Genomic DNA, 18,919 nt, shown 5'->3' with positions numbered 1-18,919 from the left:
TTTTTTTAATTCACGCTATTATTATTTTTGCTTTAAATACATAGGCTACTTAAGTTACTTTATTTCTCGGACGTAATTAAACATACATACGTACGCTCGAGAATTATTATCCTCCACTTTCGTGTTGCTGGCCTCTAGACTAACTAGTAAGGCGACCAAATACGATTGTACTTCGATTCGCATAATATTTGACGGAGGAGGGACCTCCGTAATGTTTTTAAAAAGTGGGACGGAGCATTGCTGACGTCACACTTTGTTGACGAATGACTCATGTTTGGGCTTCCGAAACAAAACTTCACGAGAATTTCACGAGAACTGCGTATATTTCACGAGAAGCGTAACAACGTTCCAGAGAGATCCGTACTGTGCTACGGCTCGGACACGAATGACCAAGCCGTATTTATAGGGCTTGGTACACGTGAGTCGTGAGCGTGTTTACACGTTTTTAAAGTATTGAAATTACAATAAAAGGGACTGTTTAACATCAATTTCTCAACGTAATAAACACAGCGTAATTAGTTAATGTTCAGATGATCAGATTATCACATTCAATCATGATTATTTTTATAATAAGTAGGTAAACAGTCATATTTGCGCCGACATATCCTCAGTGCGTGTACTCAGATTAAATTTTACAGTTGCGTTTCTGTTGTGTAAGGTTTGTATTCAGTGTCGACGTCGCCCGGTCCCGGCGGCGCCGCGGCGGGCGTGCGGCTGTCGTGCGACCGCCACCTGCTCGCCGCCGCGCACAAAAACATCGGCGTCGCACCCGTCCTCGCTACGCTTAAAGCCATACTGAGTATGTTTACGATTTGGTTGTACACCAATAACGGTTAATGATGATTGTAAAGCGCCCTGTAGACGATGACCCTTATAAGTCCGCACGGGTAGGTACCACCACCCCGCCCATTTCTGCCGTGAAGCAGTAATGCGTTTCGGCTTGAAGGATGGGGCAGCCGTTGTAACTATACTAAGACCTTAGAACTTATATCTCAAGGTTGGTGGTGCATTTACGTTGTGGATGTCTATGGGCTCCGGTAGCCGCTTGGCACCGGGTGGGCTGTGAGCTCGTCCACCCATCTAAGCAATAAAAAAAAGGATCAAATTGTTTGAGAGTATGCAGCTTTATTTGACGCGTTTGTCAAACAGTCTACGTGTTTGATAGAAAACTTGATTGACGGCGTGTTTGACAAACAAGTTCGAACGTGTATAGGGGTGTTTGTCAAACAATATCTCAGTCGTTCTCGACACGACGCGGCGACGTCTTGTTACGGCAAGGCGAAAACCGAATCTACGGGCAAGTTATCAAACTTGTTTGATATTTGGTTTGATCGTTTAAGCTATTGTTTGATGAAATCGTAAAGATTGACAAACAAATTTGATCGTTTACAGGGCGCTTAATGATATTTTTATTTTATTTATTTTTTATTGCCCAAAGGCAATCAAACAAATAGGCAATACAAATAGGCAGACAAGCTTACGGTCCACCTAATGCTGAGTGATTACCCTTGCCCATGGACGTCAGCAATGCCAGGGCAGAGCCAAGCCGCTGCCTACTGACCAATTATTATTAATTAATATTATATTATTTAAATCACGAAAACTTTATAATAGCTTTGTTTGCATTTTCATAATGCCATGTATCTGCCGAATACACAACGCCCACACGAGGCACGTATCACAGCTACGATTGTTATTGGCCATCACGCTTTGATCAACCTAGCGTGTTCCGTAACTATTAATACCGAAGCGGTACACTTGTATCCAATATACTCAACCGAGTTGTTATTTTTTATACTACATGAATTGTACCAATTGTTTACAATTATTATAAACTGTAGTGGTCGGTGATTCTGCGCGTGACGGCGGCAAGATAGGCAAGAAGTCATGTGAACTGTCGCACATACTGGGCACGAGCGACGCGGTGCCAAGCGACGCGCAGCTCGACCTCTTGTCGTAAGTAATCTATAACTAGCTATAAACATCAGCCAAATCACAGTCACACACACACACACACACACACACACACACACACAACGACAAACACTTGTTAAAACAAACACTTGTGAAAGCATTTTGTTGTTATTATTTCTGAATAAGCATAGAACATTATGACAAATCAATAAGCTTACTGATTGTACATTTTTCGACACGATGTTTGAAATATAGTTTGGTTATAAATTGTTAAATAATTGTCGACGTAAATCCTTTACTACAAGTAATAAATACGTAATGCAGTCTCCTGACTTTGGGCACTGATTATGAATTATGTTCGCTGTTATCTTATTAATGAGGTAGTCGTTAGTTATGAAACGTATTCGCAAATAATATTATTTTTTGCAAAAAGTTTTTGTATTTTTTTTTTTAATAAACGAGAAAATACAAAAAAAAACAAACAAACAGAATATCCAGTTTACTATAAAGTAATGAATGCATAAAAAAAAAAATAAGAGTATTTAAAAATATTAATTTGCATTTGCGGCATTATTACATTCGTTGTATTAGCTTGATGCTGTAGTTTTGAAGTTATTGTATTAATGTAAAGAACATAATTTGTTATGCTTAAGACGAATTCTAAAAAAAATATTTATCGATATCATATTATTGACTAGTTATGTTTTTATTCTTAGGATGGTAGATTCAGAGATGAGTGGGGGCCATAGAACTCCTAGGTTTGTTTATTTTAATATTGAGTTACCTTCACGGTTGCACCTCCAGGATGTGGCTTCACTGTGACCATTTCACCATTCGCCTTAATAATTGAAGTTGTCTATGGTCTAAGGACTAATTTGAATCGAGTAATAATAAAAGTGCAGTTGCATATTGCATCCAATACGATACAGCGTTTCAAATTGAATAGGCATAAATTATTATTTAATGCTGATCGGTATGTAGTGATAATAATTAAATTTGTAAATCACTAATTTTATTGCAATTTTAAATGCTATCACTTTTCAAGTTATAAAAAAGACTTTCAGTTATTACGAATTTAGGCGGGTAGTTTTACTAAATGAAATAGAGTTGTGCTTTGTAAATCATAGACAACTGAAATTTGACCAAGGCTGTACATAACCGAACATACTGTCTCTTGTACATAGTCGTGCATATTGGTCACACGCTTGGCTTGTCTTGTCTTCATGTTGTTTTGCTGTACATATTCACGTCTGCGTCACCCTAGTTCTTTTGGCCCACGGGATCCTTGACAGTAACTAAATGTTAAGCTCGAAGAGAATGAAGCAGTTCTGACTGATTACAATGCTTTCCTAAAATGTTGTTGAGATTAACAGTAGAAATTTACTGAAGCAATGTTTTTTGTTTCAATTTTTATTAAATTTTTATTTTAAATTAGTACACAAAAGATAAATATTTCTCAAACTAATATATTAGCTCCATCTAACAAGATTGGTTACTTAGTGGCATATGTTGCTTTTATTAGCACTTGTTAGAATTAGTAATTCCTGATTATTTACAGATCGCGATAGTAAAAACGGTAAAATGCTTCACTCTCTTCAAAGTCATTTAAATTTTCATTCTTCAACAGCAATTAAAATGTTTATCCTTGTTCCTAATGAAAATATAAAAATCACAATTTAATTATTATTTTTCCACTGTACGTATTTATTTTCAATAACCATATTTATTTTGTAGGCCCTTATTAAGTGAAAACTTAAAAACAGTACTAAAAGTTTTCTTCAATCTATCCCGAAACTGTTTAAGTTCGCTTCATACAAGACTATTAACTTTTTTGAGCCCCCGTTCCATGTTTTCATATCACACCAGCATATATAAAACCGTAGACGGAACGTGATCCGTTCAAAAATGAAATAATGAATTCCAGAGGGGGCGGCGGAGTTGGGTCGTCTTTGCTAGATTCGTCGCAGTCGCTTTCCTCGTTTGCCAGGAAAGTGCTAGCGGAAATATGCTCCGAAGAATGGGTGCTGCAGAAGTGCCTTCAGAATCCGGATGAGCTGTACCAGACTGGCATGCTGCTCGATTCCATGATCACTCCAAAACAAGCGCAGAGGTATCTACGTCGATAAAGTATCATTATAACATTTGAAAATAACAAAACCACTTGCAGGTGATATTCAAATCGAAGTCGTCGTTGGCCTAATGGATAAGACGTCCGGCGCAATTATAATTTGCGTTATTACTGGTGATAGAACCTCTTGTGAGTCCACACGGGTAGGTACCACCGCCCTGCCTATTTCTGCCGTGAAGCCGTAATGCGTTTCGGTTTGAAGGGTAACTATACTGAGACCTTAGAACTTATATTTCAAGGTGGGTGGCACATTTACGTTGTAGATGTCTATGGACTCCATTAAAACACTTATCACCGGGTGGGCTGTGAGCTCGTCCACCCGTCTTAGCAATAAAAAAAAATGGTTTTTATTTATTTATAGGTTGTTGCATATGATCTGTTATCCGGATTCAGCGAGTCACACACATCCGGACTTGGATCAGAAGACTATGATCACTCGATTATTAGAGGTGAGTTTATAATAAAAGCGCTTTAATGCGATGAGATGTGATGAAGGTATGTGTGAGGAAAAGTAAAATCGGTCAGGGGGCGTAACCTCAATATATTTAAACAAACTTAGACTTCATATATTGATCAATGGCGGCGCTGCGTTCTATGGTCCCCACCTGACTTCTTTTAACGCATTTCCGAAAACGGGCTTTTTGGCGGGAACGCGAGGAGTGAAGTTGTTTGATTTGTTTTATTTTGTCTATTTAGTGTTTCTTCATGTTTAAATGTGTAATAACGGTGGCTTATTAACTGTTTAATATCTGTGAAAGTGCACAGATGTGGGAAAGTGAAACAAAGCCTCCGGACGTAACTTCTCGGGATCCTCCAAAAAGTCCACTGAAAAAATCTCAGTAAATGACCACCATTTTACTGAGATTATATGTCATCCCATATCATCTCATTTAATTTCATCCCAGTTGATTACTGTCTCAAATTAATCATCTTCATATTTCACTCCATTAAAACCATTTTTTATAAAAATAAGAATATAAATTAAAATAAGACATGACTTAAAGGTCTTAGTTACCAGGTCATAAAATCCCTTATTTGATTAGCATTTCCGAAACACCCTGTATATATTATAGTGAAAAGTAATGCCAAGATATATTCTCAATTACAGAACCTAGAACAATGGTCACTAAGAATGTCGTGGCTAGACCTTCAGTTGATGTTCAAGCAGTTCCCCGGCGGTTCCCCGGAACTGTCGGCGTGGCTGGACACGGTAGCGCGGGCCATCATCAACGTCTTCCAGCAGCCAGCGCCGCCACCGCCAGACAAGGACAGGTATAATTTTCTAATTGATCTATTTATTTGATCGTCATGGTGTCAAGTTGTCGTAACTTAAAACTGAAACATCTCGTCTACATCGCAACACATGTGTAATAGCGGTGATGCCGTAAACAATTATATTCATAGTTTGTCGTTTGACTTCACAAAAGTAACCGATTTTGAAATTATTTTGATAGGAAAAGAATTATATGTATGTATGAATTATATGTTTTTTTTACCCTTTAATAAAATTGTCATCTATAACATTACGGTGAAATTGTTTTGTGATTTTTACACAAAATTAATAAAACTGACTTTAACCTTTCTCTGCTAGAAAACGATATCTTGCACACGATACCTTATGATCTAGTTATAAATACGATCAGAAATAAAACTCAACAAAACATCATATCAGCGTTCTTCGTAAACTTATATTTAACCCTCAACGTTCGCTTGAGAAATTCACTCTAATTATTTTTAATTCCTTTAAGTTAACAATAACTTACAATATAATAATAATAATATTAAACAGTGAAATCGCTTTTACTGGTGGTAGGACCTCTTGTGAGTCCGCGCGGGTAGGTACCACCACCCTGCCTATTTCTGCCGTGAAACAGTAATGCATTTCGGTTTAAAGGGTGGGGCAGCCGTTGTAACTGTACTGAGACCTTAGAACTTATATCTCAAGGTGGGTGACGCATTTACGTTGTAAATGTCTATGGGCTCCAGTAACCACTTAACACCAGGTGGGCTGTGAGCTCGTCCACCCATCTAGGCAATAAAAAAAGCTTTTTAAATTTAAAATAAAATGAAATATGTACGCTTCATTTTTCAGAATGGGAACAGACCGCGGAGTCGTCAGCACCAGTAAGTGGTCGGACTCTGTCTGGTTGGTGGCGCCGCTCGTCGCCAAGCTGCCTCCGGCGGTACAGGGCCGTGTTCTCAAGCAGGCCGGTCAGGTGAGACAATCGCATAATTTCTCACTTATTAGATTTTTTTATTGCGTGTGAGTGGTTACTTGAAGCCCAATAGATATCACAAAGCGAATTCGACCTAGAGACTTTTGATTTAAGTCTCAATTTTATAGTAGTGACGCAAATAAAAATTTCACGTGTTCGCTTTGTAAACACTATTCTACTTCTTCATCGTGGAAGTCGTTCGTGATAATGTGTACGTATTTTTTATTAAAAAAATTGGTACCCGTCTTTCTTTCTTTAGGATTATTTTTAATTGCTTAGAATAGTAGACGAGCTCACGGCTGGTGTTCAGTGGTTATCGGAGCCCATAGACATCTACAACGTAAATGTCGCCACCCACCTTGAGACATGAGTTCTAAGGTCTCACTTTTAACAATACAACGGCTGCCCCGCCCTTCAAACCGAAACGCATTACTGCTTCACGGCAGAAATGGGCAGGGCGATGGTACTTACCCGTGCGGACTCACAAGACCTCCTAAGACCGGTATTGTCGTTAAAGTAGATTGATACCACTTAATTTCATCATGTGGGTGTCGTAAAACCAATTAAGAGATCAGCACTCTTCTATGAGTATTGCGATTTGTACTGTGACTGACAATGGCATCTTTAGGTGTCAATACTTGTATTGTTAATACGGGTAGGTACCACCACCGTTTGTGCCTATTTCTGCCGCGAAACAGTCATACGCTCTGATATACTATTCAGATTTCGATATTATGTATTGAGGTGGATTATGGCATTCGCGGTATGTCTCCTTCGGCTCCAACTTTGCACCAAATGGGTCATGAGACAGTTAATTCATCAATTTACTGAAGAGGTTCCCAAAAATTAAGTAAGATAAAACAATACTGCTAATTTCTAATGAAATCAAGGATACAACCTAACCAACCCCCAGTACTTGTATAGTCCTAGTTGACAATCGAATCCGGTTCACTATTGGTTTGACGACGCAATGACCTCTCTTCTTTTAATAGCTTGCAATTCGAGTCAAATTGCGTTTTTAATATGTCTATCGTCTAAACAAAACGTGCACACAAACATCAACATCAATATGCATTTTAAATATAATTTTAATAAATCGAAGAAAAAAAATTGAACATGTACTTAATTATTTTGAAAACTTTCTAAGACATGATTCAGAATGCAATAATAAAAAGTTCGGTACGGAATTCCGCAGATCTTAGAGAACGGCTGGGGCGCCGGGTGCAGCGGCAACTGTGCGGGGGGGAGCGGCGGAGGGGGAGGCTCTCATCGGGATTGTAAAAGCCACCAAAGCCCTAGTTACAAAGGGTAAGCTATCGTAAAAAAAAAATTTTTTCATTTTATTTAAATGCGTGTTTTATCTGTATTAAACGTTTTTTTCTTTTAATTGCCATAGACTATTTTCTTATAGACCTAATGCCCTGTTTACATCTAGGATACTGACACTAGAGCAACTCCTGACAACTGTCGACAACTGTCACGTCATTATTGTATTATTATTATTTTTTTTCGAAAAATAATACAAGAGTCTAAACAACTAACAAAATTGCCACACATTTTAGCCATTTTATTATTACTCTATAATATAAGTAAATTAACAAATAATAACGAAAATAGGTCCAGTTTTACAGAATAATACGAAATGTCAATTTCGACTGTTACATAGATATTTTCAATTTCGTTCAGTTCGCTACAGTTGTCCTTTTCAGGCTTTGATCGGGAAGGTTTGGAGGAGAATATATTTTTTAAAAAACTTACTTTCAAATTTCTCGACATCTAGACATTTTTAGTACATCGAAAACATTTAGTTTTTTTCACCTGTCAGTGAGTGTACTTATGCTGATAGCCTTGAGAGAGCTTAGCAAGAGCAGTCCTTCGCAGAATCTACTACTGGATCGGAAACATGACGCACTGAGAAGATCCGCCGAGAAACTCAGTGAGCTGTGTCTGTGGATTAATTTACTCGCCGAGCCCTACGTCGCAAGCGCACGTTCCACGAGAACGATGATCGGTGCTTGAGATACCTAAAAGCACCGTTAGTGGATCGGGAGGTTCCAAAATGACGCGTTTTGGGCCATGTCGACTGCTTTCCATTCTGCAGAATCGGACATGTAGTTACCGGCCGCCACGATGAGAGGGTTCCCGTGTCGTGCCGCTTTATCGAAATGGCATACTGATGTCGACTTCTAGGTCCACGTCGAGTATTTACTCGACGTGGCAGAGCAGTCGTGATCATGTGGAATTCTTGCTTATTAAAGCCTTGACAGATGTTTTCCATAGTTTTTTTTTTAAAAGCTGGTATGTAGCAAGCGAAATTGAATTTCGTAATATAATAAATAACCTTGTCATTTTTTTTATAACTAGATCCTCAACGGGCGGCAGCGGCGGTAAGCGCGGCGTGAGCAGCGGCGCGTGCGGTGGCGGCTGCGCGTGCGGCGGCAGCAACGCTGTCAGACTAGCCAACGAGCCCCTGCTGTCCCTCGTGCTTACATGCCTGAGGAACCAAGATGATCAGAAGGTAACTCTAACGCCAATATTCACAATCACTTTAGGCTTATCCATATACTAGCTTTAGCCCGCGACTCCGCGTTGAATAGTTACTTTGGCATAACGCAAAATTTCACCTCCACTTCATTTACGTAGATAGTGACAATATTTTTGAATTTTAGAATGTTAAGGAGCTATTATAACCCCTATTTTGAAACATTCTTTATTGGTGCTCCACTTGTATTGGTATTAGAGTGATTTTATATATTGTTATAGCCTATAGCCTTCCTCAATAAATGTTCTATCTAACACTGAAAGAATTTTTCAAATCGGACCAGTAGTTTCTGAGATTAGTGCGTTCAAACAAACAAACTCTTCAGCTTTGTAATATTAGTATATATTAATACGTGAAGCAAAAACTTTGTATCCCTTTTTACGAAAATTGCGCGGACGGAGTAGTATGAAATTTCCCACACTTATAGAGAACATAGAGAGGGGTGCAGAATGCTAATACTTTTTTTAAATTATGCATAAATATACAATAAATCAATAAATAAAAAACTGAGACACACGCATATATTTTATACTCTTTTGTTTATTACTGAACTGAATATACTGAAGCAAGCAAATGAACAAGAATATTCCACCCTTCGAACCGAAACGCATTACTGCTTCACGTCAGAAATAGGCAGGTTGGTGGTACTTACCCGTGGTACCTAGCCTTTCTTTCACCCCTGATATAATTTATCAACTAAAGTACTAAACTAAACTAAATTGTGTGCGTACTTTCGATTGCAGCACCGTCTTGCTTGAACGTATCAATTTCGTATTACAGGAAAGCCTGTTGAGTTCGATCCACGCGCAATTGCAGCACTACCTGACGCACGCGCGCGACCACGAGCGCTCCGCGTGCAACGACACGTGGCACGACGAGGTGGCCCCCGAGGCGCTGCAGCTGCGCTTCTCGCTGGCCGGCGGGATGTTCGACGCGATACGCCGCTCCTACCAGCTCACCTCCGACTGGGCCGTGCTGCTCACCCAGCTGGTGGCGCACCAGGTGGTCGACGCGTACAACAACAGGTAACCAGACCGATGGTTCGATTACTTATGGGTGGACGAGCTCACAGCCCACCTGGTATTAGTGGTTACTGGAGCCCATAGACGTCTACAACGCAAATGCGCCACCCACCTTGAGACCTAAGTTCTAGGGTCTCAGGTATAGTAACAACGGCTGCCCCACCCTTCAAACCAAAACGCATTACTGCTTCACGACAGAAATAATAGTGGTACCTACCCGCGCGGACTCTCAAGAGGTCCTACCACCAGTAATAGTGAGTGCGCGATTTCCACCTTAAAGCACCTCATTTGTTGTTCTATAACTGACTTGTTGTTGACCTGATATTGTACTGACATTTCTTCTTTTCTTTTTGATATGACATGACATTTATTATTCATATTAATATTTCAACAATTGTTACTGTTTTACTTGTTAAATTTGAATTTCAAAGTATGTTTTCATTAGGTATCCTTTTTTATTATTATTGTATTCCATCTTCGAGACGATGAATTGCCAATGCTATGTACGCCATTATTGTCACATGCATCAGGACATAAATTAAATAATTTAAGTTATTTTCAATGCTAAATGTTTGTGATGCGGCAGTACTTTTTTAAATAAATAAATAAAAGCACGAGTGTGTCCTACCTAAGCTGATGGTCTTGAGAGACCATTTCAGCGTAGCCTTAACTCGTATATGAGCTCGTGGGGCTCGAATCTGACGACGTTGCTAACCCTAACCCTAGCAAGAACAGTGCTTGGCAGAATCTACCACCGGATCGAAAACGTGACCCACTGAGAAGATCCGGTGAGAAACTCAGTGGGCTCGTTCATCTATGCGAACGATCGAACAATGAATACAAATAAAAAATATATATTTTGTACTAAGAAACTTGTTATTGTTTTTTTTAAGACAAAGAGAATACTATAGTAAAGAATGACGTCACTGTTCATGTCTGGCATACAAATTCGATAATGACATTCGCATTGCGATAACGCTCTTCTCAATCCACAACAAAAACATTTTGAACGCTGATGATGATGTATTTAGTTGTTCGACTTAAACTATTTAATTCGTTTTTCCGACCTTGTGGTCAGTGACGATAATAATGTTGACGGGTCTATTGTTCGAATATTTTTCGGTGTCATTATCTTTGTATTTTTTCAATCTTATTATGTGTTACTTATTGACGAAACTTAGTCATTAAATTCAATTAAAATAAAGAATGATATAAAGTCTAGGACTCCATTTAAAACGGTGGTACCAATATTCGCCGATCAATTGATTACATCTACATTTTCATCAAGCACTTTTTTACGAAACTGCGATTTGATCAAGTTGACTACCTACTAGAAAAATTGCATGTCTTTTTAAATGTCACTTCATACCTTCGACAATTTTTAAATTGAAACCCGACAAATTACAGTTGACGTTTCGACGTAATTACGGTCGAGCCATACAGTGTGCCTACAATAAGTTAGTGTAGTCTGTGTCGCAGCAACCTCTTCAACACTTTGATCGACATGCTGGCCACTCTGATACACTCGACCCTCGCGGACGGGGGCGACGACAACAACAGGAAACACTACCAGAACCTCATGAAGAAACTGAGGAAGGAGATCGGAGACCGACACGGGCCCTCCGTGCAGTGCGTCAAACAGCTCCTACCGCTCTCTAAGAACACCATCATTGAGGTTAGTTTTTTTTTCCGTACCTATGCTGATAGCCTTGAGAGGCTACTTCAGCTTCTCCTTGACTTGTAGGCGAGCTCAAGGGGCTCAAACCGAGAGTGTTGCTAATACTGGCCCTAGCAAGAGTAGTGCTTCGCAGAGTCTACCACCGGATCGGAAACGCGACCCACTGAGAAGATCCGGCGAGAAACTCAGTGGGCTGTGTCTGTGGGTTAATTTACTCGTCGAGCTCTTTGTCGCAAGCGACAGGTTCGGCGAGGACGGCGACCGGTGCTTGAGGTACCTAAAAGCATCGTTAATGGATCGGGAGGAGCCGTAATGACATGTTTAGGGCTGATGTTAGTATATCCTCCACCTTGCGTCGATAATCCTCACTGCTGAGGGTCGTGGCCTCATGAGGCTTTCTTGCAAAAATACACATGGTGGGGTCCCGCTTCCTTCCACGGCAGTGCTTTTGGAAGAGATTTAGTTCTTTGAGGCCGCTGAAGCCTTATTTGGATCCGACTAATTAACCACCGCCACACATTCGGCGTTAACTGTTTTACGGTGACAAGATCGAACTCAACCCTCCTCTTTTCTCATCCGAGCTTGGAACCGGCATTGGCAGAGTTAGTAGATACAGTCAAAATCTGTTATAACGACATCGAAGGGACTGCTCATATTCAGTCGTAAAAACCGATAGTCGTAACAACCGGTGATGTTTAATGTGTATCGTGCAAGTACAAACAAATCGATAGGGAATTATTGGAAAAATATATTTACATAATACGCGATTTTTCTTCAATATTAATTTGTTTTCTTTTTCTTTGCGAGATTTTGAAAGTTTCACGAATAACTCCACAAAGTTTTGGTGCGTCTTGTGTATAGACAGGTAACAAACTAACTGAAGAGATATGAAGAAGTGGGCTTTGACTACCGCATGCACGTGTTTTGTTTCTAAGAATTAGAAAAGACCCTACACTAAACTAAATCCTATTGTTTTCTTTCCTGATTTTAAAAGCCATTGAAGACAAATGTGGATACCTATTCAAATTGTTTACAATACAGCGTAGCCGGTCGTTCTAACAGATCTAATTCTCCGAAATATTAGTTAAATGTGGTCGTTTTATGAGGTATGTCGTTATTACCAATGTCGTAGAAAGCAATATTTTTAATAAGGCGGTCATATGGCATTCAGCCGGGACCTTTGTTCTTGGTTATTATAACCGGCATGTTGTAATAAACGATGTCGCAGTAAACGGTTTTGACTGTATATAGACTATTAAAATATGCGAGCTTGTATCCACGCTCTAGTTTGAGGGTAATTTGTCCATTTTAACCATTACTCGATAAGAATCAGTAGAAAGATTATGTTAGAGGATATGCTAATGCTGATATACAGATGAAGTATTTTATGGTGCCGAAAACTTTAGTGTTCTTAGTTTTTTTTATAATTTCAAACAAAGAAAACCTTGAATAATAATGCTACGCGCTGGGGTACGGGATAAATAAATGTTCCACTAAAGTACAACGTCAAACTGTATTTATCACTTAAAACAAAACACTTAACAAATACATTAAAATTCTCAATTCACTTTTTCCGCTTCGCTCCAGGTGATAAGTTCGCTGTTTCGCTTCGAGTAGTTCCGATTACTAACTGACTGCGTGCCATCTCTGCAACGCTTTTATAGTCGAGACGAAATCCCTAGAATCGTCGAGAATATTCCACAAAAGTCGAGTATTGTGTGTTTCCGCTATCTGACAATAGATGGCATTGTACTCCTCGAGCGTTCTAGATGTTACTAGATCCTTCGATACTCGTTCGGCTATTCGGCAATAGATGCCGTTACTCCTACCGGCGTAACAATAATATAAATATCCAAATATTGTATTATCATTGTGCTTATTGTCGAAATTCGATCATTAAGCGAAGTGTTACAAAAATTACAGTTCACGATCCTAATGGGATTTAATAACGACTTCAACAAGAGGTTTCTATTTCTTGTAGGTGATCGCGTGCGAACCGCTCGGCTGTCTGGTCGACCAGAAGGGAAACAAAATCACCGGCTTCGACAGCGACAAGAAACAGGTGATGAGCGTGAATCAATAAAACGTATCCGGAGTGTGATCTGTGAGTGCGCACGGGGAGGTACCACCACCCTGCCTAATTCTGCCGTGAAGCAGTAATGCGGTTTGAAGGGTAGCGCAGTCGTTTTGCTGTAAAAGCTAAGACCTTACAATTGATGTTTCAAGGTGGGTAGGTTTACGTTGTTGATGTCTCCGGTAACCACTTAACACCAGGTCAAATAATTAAGCAAATAAAAGGGGTCTTTACGTGCAATGTAGTGAAGTAAATTGTGGGTTTTTTTATCGTTTTGTGATTGTCCAGGGACTACGTTTGACGGAAAAGCAGCGCGTGTCGGTGTGGGAGCTGGTGGAGGGCGGGCGGAACCCGGCGCCGCTGTCCTGGGCGTGGTTTGCGGCCACCAAGATCGAACGGAAACCACTCACCTACGAAAATGCTCACAAGTGAATATCTAATGGTTTTTTTTTTTTTTTTTTCAATACAAAGAATTGAGTTTTCTTTAGGGGTGTGTAGAATTGGGATTTTATTCATTTTTCATTCTTAAATCAAATGACTCTTGTAATAGGAATATATAGAAAAAACCTTTTTTTTTAAATCCTTCGTTAAAAATAAAATATGTGCATATAAGATAGTTAATATGTTGCTGCCATATACAGAAGCAATGGCAAACTAATAACAAGCGATCTAGTGGTCGACGTCCGTAAACAGAATGTATATAAGAGAAACTACCTAGCTTGCTATCTCCCTTTCTCCACGGTTGTGTGGTTCGCGTGACGCTCTGTCTATTTACTCTCAGACACAGCCCACTGAGTTTCTCGCCGGATCTTCTCAGTGGGTCGCGTTTCCGACCCGGTGGTAGATTCTGCGAAGCACGGCTCTTGCTAGGCTTCGTGTTAGCAACGTCGTCAGGTTTGAGTTCCGTGAGCTCACCTACTACTTAAGGTTACGCTGAAATAGCATCTCAAGGATACCAGCTTAGGTAGGAAAAAAAAAAAGTCTATTTTCTCACTCTCGCTCTTCCTGAATTGTGTCTTTTCTCGCTAGTCGTAACGAATTTGTCGCGAGTTAAATTTCACACCCAACGCGCCTCAAGAAGTTTCACTTCAATAAAGCTGAGGGAATTCAATTAATTGTTTTTAGCAGCGAGCTTCCAACGGAGATTAACTGATGACGACCGTACTTACATTACCAACGAACCCCAAGCCCGGTTTCCTGCATGGCTCATGTGTATAACATTTAATTACAGATTACTGAAGTTCCACACGCACAGCATGGTGAAGCCGCTGAGCTACTACCTGGAGCCCCTGCCCCTGCCCCCCGAGGACCTCGAGACGAATGATAATAAACAGGTAAAATATTTTACTGCTGCACCCTATCGGTCTCCTCAATGAACTGAACCGAATTGAAGAAAGAACTACTTCAGAGCGTGAATGTTTACTACTTCGGTAGACAGCGGCTTGGCTCTGCTCCTGGCATTTCTGAAGTCCATGGGCGACGGTAACCACTCACCATCAGGTGGGCCGTATGCGAACCGAACCGGATCGGACAACCGGTGCGGCAGAAGCAGCGAGGGCAATAGTACTTACCTATGCGGATTCACAATACGCTCTGTTACATGTTATGTCCTATAACGTGATTAAAAGTAATAATTTGAACATACACATTAACATACACAAATCAACGGCCCGAACTGCTCCGCCTATCAACGCCGCTGCTCATTTGGGGTTTTTTTATTACTTAGATAGGTAGACGAGCTCACAGCCCACCTGGTGTTAAATGGTTACTGGAGCCCATAGACATCCACAACGTAAATGCGCCACCCACCTTGAGATATAAGGTCTCGGTATAGTTACAACGGCTGCCCCACCCTTCAAACCGAAACGCATTACTGCTTCACGGCACAAATAGGCGGGGTGGTGGTACCTACCCGTGCGGACTTACAAGAGGTCCTACCACCAGTAATCACAAGAGGCCCTGCACCAGTAAATTAAAAAACAAAAAAAAAGGAATTATTATAATTTTGTTGTCCCACAGGACAATGAGAGCCTCGAATCGAGTCCGACCGGCGCTGGCAAATCAAGATCGAGATCGGTGTCCGGGAAGAATATAAAGAAGATGAAACCATCGACACCGGTTAGTGATAGACTTTTTTTCTCTGCCTAATCGTTTAGTAGCCGAAAGGACTGATTCCAACTAACCTTGAACCTGGTAGGTGAGCTTACGGGCTCAATCTGCTGGCTAACACTGGCCGTAGCGAGAGCAGTGCTTCACTGAATCTACCACCGGATCGGAATCGCGATCTACTGAGAAGATCCGCCGAAAAACTCAGTGGGTGTGGCAACCCTAATGATTAAATACACATGTATATTTGGAATTAATATATGTATTACTTGAATTAGAGACAATTATTTTTTCACAAGCTTAGATGGGTGGACGAGCTCACGGCCCACTTGTTGTTATGTGGTTGCCGAAACAACTTAATGCCGCCACCCACTTTGAGAAATGAGTTCTTCAGTTTTGTGGTACAGCAGCTTCCCCACCCTTCAAACCGAATCGCATTACTGCTTCACGGCAGAAATACGCAAAATAATGGTACCTACCCATTGCGGGCTCACAAGACGCCTTACCGGTATCCCACGTAAGGGTGGGGCAGCCATTGTAACTATGCTTGAGAACTTAGAACTTATATCTCAAGGTGGGTGGCGCATTTACGTTGTAGATGTCTATGGGCTCCAGTAACCACTTAAGATCAGGTGGGCTGTGAGCTCGTCCACCCAACTAAGCAATAAAAAAAGCACATTAAATACTAACATAATCGTACCATAGCGCAAAAATAATAATCTATACTAATATTATAAAGAGGAAAGATTTGTTTGTTTGTTTGTTTCGAATAGGCTCCGAAACTACTGGACCGATTTGAAAAATTCTTTTTCCATTAGAAGCCGACATTGTCCCTGATGAACATAGGCTACTTTTGTAATTATTTTTTAATTTTTTTTTTTTGGTTTCATGTGTGTTTTAATGTTTCCGAAGCGAAGCGAGGGCGGGTCGCTAGTTTTGTAATAAGAATAAAGTATTAAAAATTAACGCAAATATTTTTTTCAGACAAACAGCTTAAATGGAAACGGAATGGCGGGCGGGCCCAGCAACATGGCGCCGGCCGCCGCACAGCAGCCGCAGTTCATGCACCAACAACAGCAGTGGTTCCCGCCTCCAGGACAAAACTATTACAACCAACCAGGTACATAAATAAATATATAATAAATATTTACTAGCAATCACGCCACGTTAACTGGTCCCGTGCTGAGTTCGTAAGGAACTTGTGTTACAGGTACCAGATTACGGAAATAAATGTAAGATTTTTTTAAACACATACATATATTTAATATACATCCATAACCCTGGAAAAGACATTTATTTTTATCATACAAAGATCTTCCCTTGGCGGGATTTGAACCCGCGACCCCCTTGTGTAGTGACCATGTCACTTACCACTACACCAGAGGGCCGTACATGTTCATGGGAGACCAGAGGTGGCACGTGACGGTTTCGCCGGCGTTCAATATAAATTAAAAAATAATTATGTGTTCTGTCTGATTGGAAAATGTTTGCTCGTGTCATACTCTGGTCCATAAACTATCAATCGATTTATGGATTCGTGGGTATGTAATTATTTTTTTATTTTATTTATTACTTCGATGGACGCCACCCTCCTTGAGATATGAGTCCTAAGTCTCAGTTTTTACAGTATAACGGCTGCCCCGCCTTTCATACCGAAACGCATTACTGCTTCACGGCAGAAATAGGCAAGGTGGTGGTAAAAAAAAAACAAATAACAAGCGAACACACTGTCGTATTTAATATAAAAGTTTTCCCGGTGTTGCCCGTGTCGTGCTATTTAACATCACAAACAGTATATATTTTAACTGAGTGCAATTTATTTTTGTGCAAATAAAGAATTTTTGTTAATGGCAACCGCGTCTGAATTTTCTTAATGATGTTTGTTAATTTGGCGGGAACGCGATTAGTGATGTTATGTGAATTGTTCTATTTAGCGTTCCTTCGAGTTTGAACAAATAGAATGAATGGCTTCGGCTCGACAATATATCAAACTTGGCTGTGTGATGTTCCCTTTGCCACTGAATATTAAAGTTTTTTTTTTGCTATATTCAGCCGGTGTAAACACCCGCGGCGTCGCCCCGCCCTCCAATACCCAGTCGAAACAAGCGCTCAGCAACATGCTTCGGCAACGCGTACCGTTCAATCAGATGACACAAATGCAGGTATTCATCTGGAGTGACCACTTTATGTAGAGCTTCGAATGTTTAACGTTGTTTAATCGACATTATACTAATTTTGTTTTTTAAATAGCAGGGCACCGGATATCCCGCAGCACCGCATAGAGGTCCATTCCCGCCCCGGCAGAGCATTAGGCCGATGCAACCAAATCAAATGGGCACAATGCAGGCGCAGTAAGTTACATTCGCAGCAATAAAACTATAAAGCATATAAAATAATAATATTCCTTCCTTCCTTCCTTCATATTTGTCACAGGCAAATGAATCCAATGGGGGGCATGGGCGGCATGGGACCGATGAATCAGATGGGAGGGGTACAGATGCCAGCACAAATGGCCGGAGGGCAAATGAGTTCGGCCCCGATGGGCGGTGCACAGATGGGCGCCGGGCAGATGGGCGGTATGGGCGGACAGATGTTCGGTGGACAGTACGGCGGTATGCAACAAAGCTATGCCGGCTACGGGCAACAAATGATACAGGGCGGACAGCAACAGATGATGTCTCAAGTACCCACGTTATTTAATCTATAAAATTGAATATGTTAAAACTAAATATAAGCATTTAAATGAAATATTTGTTTTAGGGAATGGGACAGGGCGTTAGCCAAATGGGACAACAAGTCAACGCTATGGGTCAAAATGTCAACTCTATGGGACAGAATGTCCCCCAAATGAATCAGGGTGTTGGTCAATCTGCACAAATGCCACAAGGCATGAGTCAAATGAACCAAAGCATGGCTCAAATGGGTCAACCTATGAGTCAGATGGGTCAAATGGGTCAAGCTACTGGTATGGGCGGCATGAATACGCAGGCCGGTTCAATGGGTCCTCAAGCTGGCACTGGCATGGGAGCATTCGCTGGACAACAATCGTTCCAGCAGGTAAATAAAAATGTGAATAAATTAAAGTCAAGCTTTAAAATTTTTTTACAATAAAAATACTTTTTATTTTATTTGTAGAACATGATGGGTGGTCGCGCCACACAGGAAGCCTATTTAGCACAACAAAGACAAACCGCTCGACCGCCGTACATGCAGGTTCGTTCTCATGAATACCTATATGC

The 18,919-nt window shown here is 40.6% G+C and overlaps 1 protein-coding gene across 2 annotated transcripts in view; it reads left to right on the top strand.

Moving 5' to 3' along the window:
• Window positions 1–18,919, top strand: part of kto (mediator complex subunit kohtalo) — a 53,832-nt gene that overhangs the window by 33,229 nt on the left and 1,684 nt on the right. Inside the window, exons 27-47 of one of the 2 annotated variants that reach the window (XM_089733306.1) lie at window positions 659–799; window positions 1,842–1,956; window positions 2,631–2,672; window positions 3,839–4,024; window positions 4,404–4,491; window positions 5,151–5,314; window positions 6,135–6,258; window positions 7,454–7,566; window positions 8,623–8,776; window positions 9,581–9,825; window positions 11,290–11,497; window positions 13,482–13,562; window positions 13,863–14,002; window positions 14,806–14,908; window positions 15,594–15,692; window positions 16,665–16,800; window positions 17,733–17,842; window positions 17,931–18,031; window positions 18,114–18,363; window positions 18,441–18,737; window positions 18,816–18,893. In XM_089733306.1, coding sequence (XP_089589432.1) covers window positions 659–799; window positions 1,842–1,956; window positions 2,631–2,672; window positions 3,839–4,024; window positions 4,404–4,491; window positions 5,151–5,314; window positions 6,135–6,258; window positions 7,454–7,566; window positions 8,623–8,776; window positions 9,581–9,825; window positions 11,290–11,497; window positions 13,482–13,562; window positions 13,863–14,002; window positions 14,806–14,908; window positions 15,594–15,692; window positions 16,665–16,800; window positions 17,733–17,842; window positions 17,931–18,031; window positions 18,114–18,363; window positions 18,441–18,737; window positions 18,816–18,893 — 2,975 coding nt within the window. The remainder of the gene's footprint in view (window positions 1–658; window positions 800–1,841; window positions 1,957–2,630; window positions 2,673–3,838; window positions 4,025–4,403; window positions 4,492–5,150; window positions 5,315–6,134; window positions 6,259–7,453; window positions 7,567–8,622; window positions 8,777–9,580; window positions 9,826–11,289; window positions 11,498–13,481; window positions 13,563–13,862; window positions 14,003–14,805; window positions 14,909–15,593; window positions 15,693–16,664; window positions 16,801–17,732; window positions 17,843–17,930; window positions 18,032–18,113; window positions 18,364–18,440; window positions 18,738–18,815; window positions 18,894–18,919) is intronic. The other variant, XM_089733307.1, reaches the window with a different exon arrangement.

This window comes from Bombyx mandarina, chromosome 15, assembly GCF_030267445.1.
Source record: "Bombyx mandarina strain Sakado chromosome 15, ASM3026744v2".
NCBI lineage: Eukaryota > Metazoa > Arthropoda > Insecta > Lepidoptera > Bombycidae > Bombyx > Bombyx mandarina.
The sequence above is the reverse complement of the archived record's forward strand: the minus strand, read 5'-3'. Positions and strand labels throughout refer to the sequence as shown.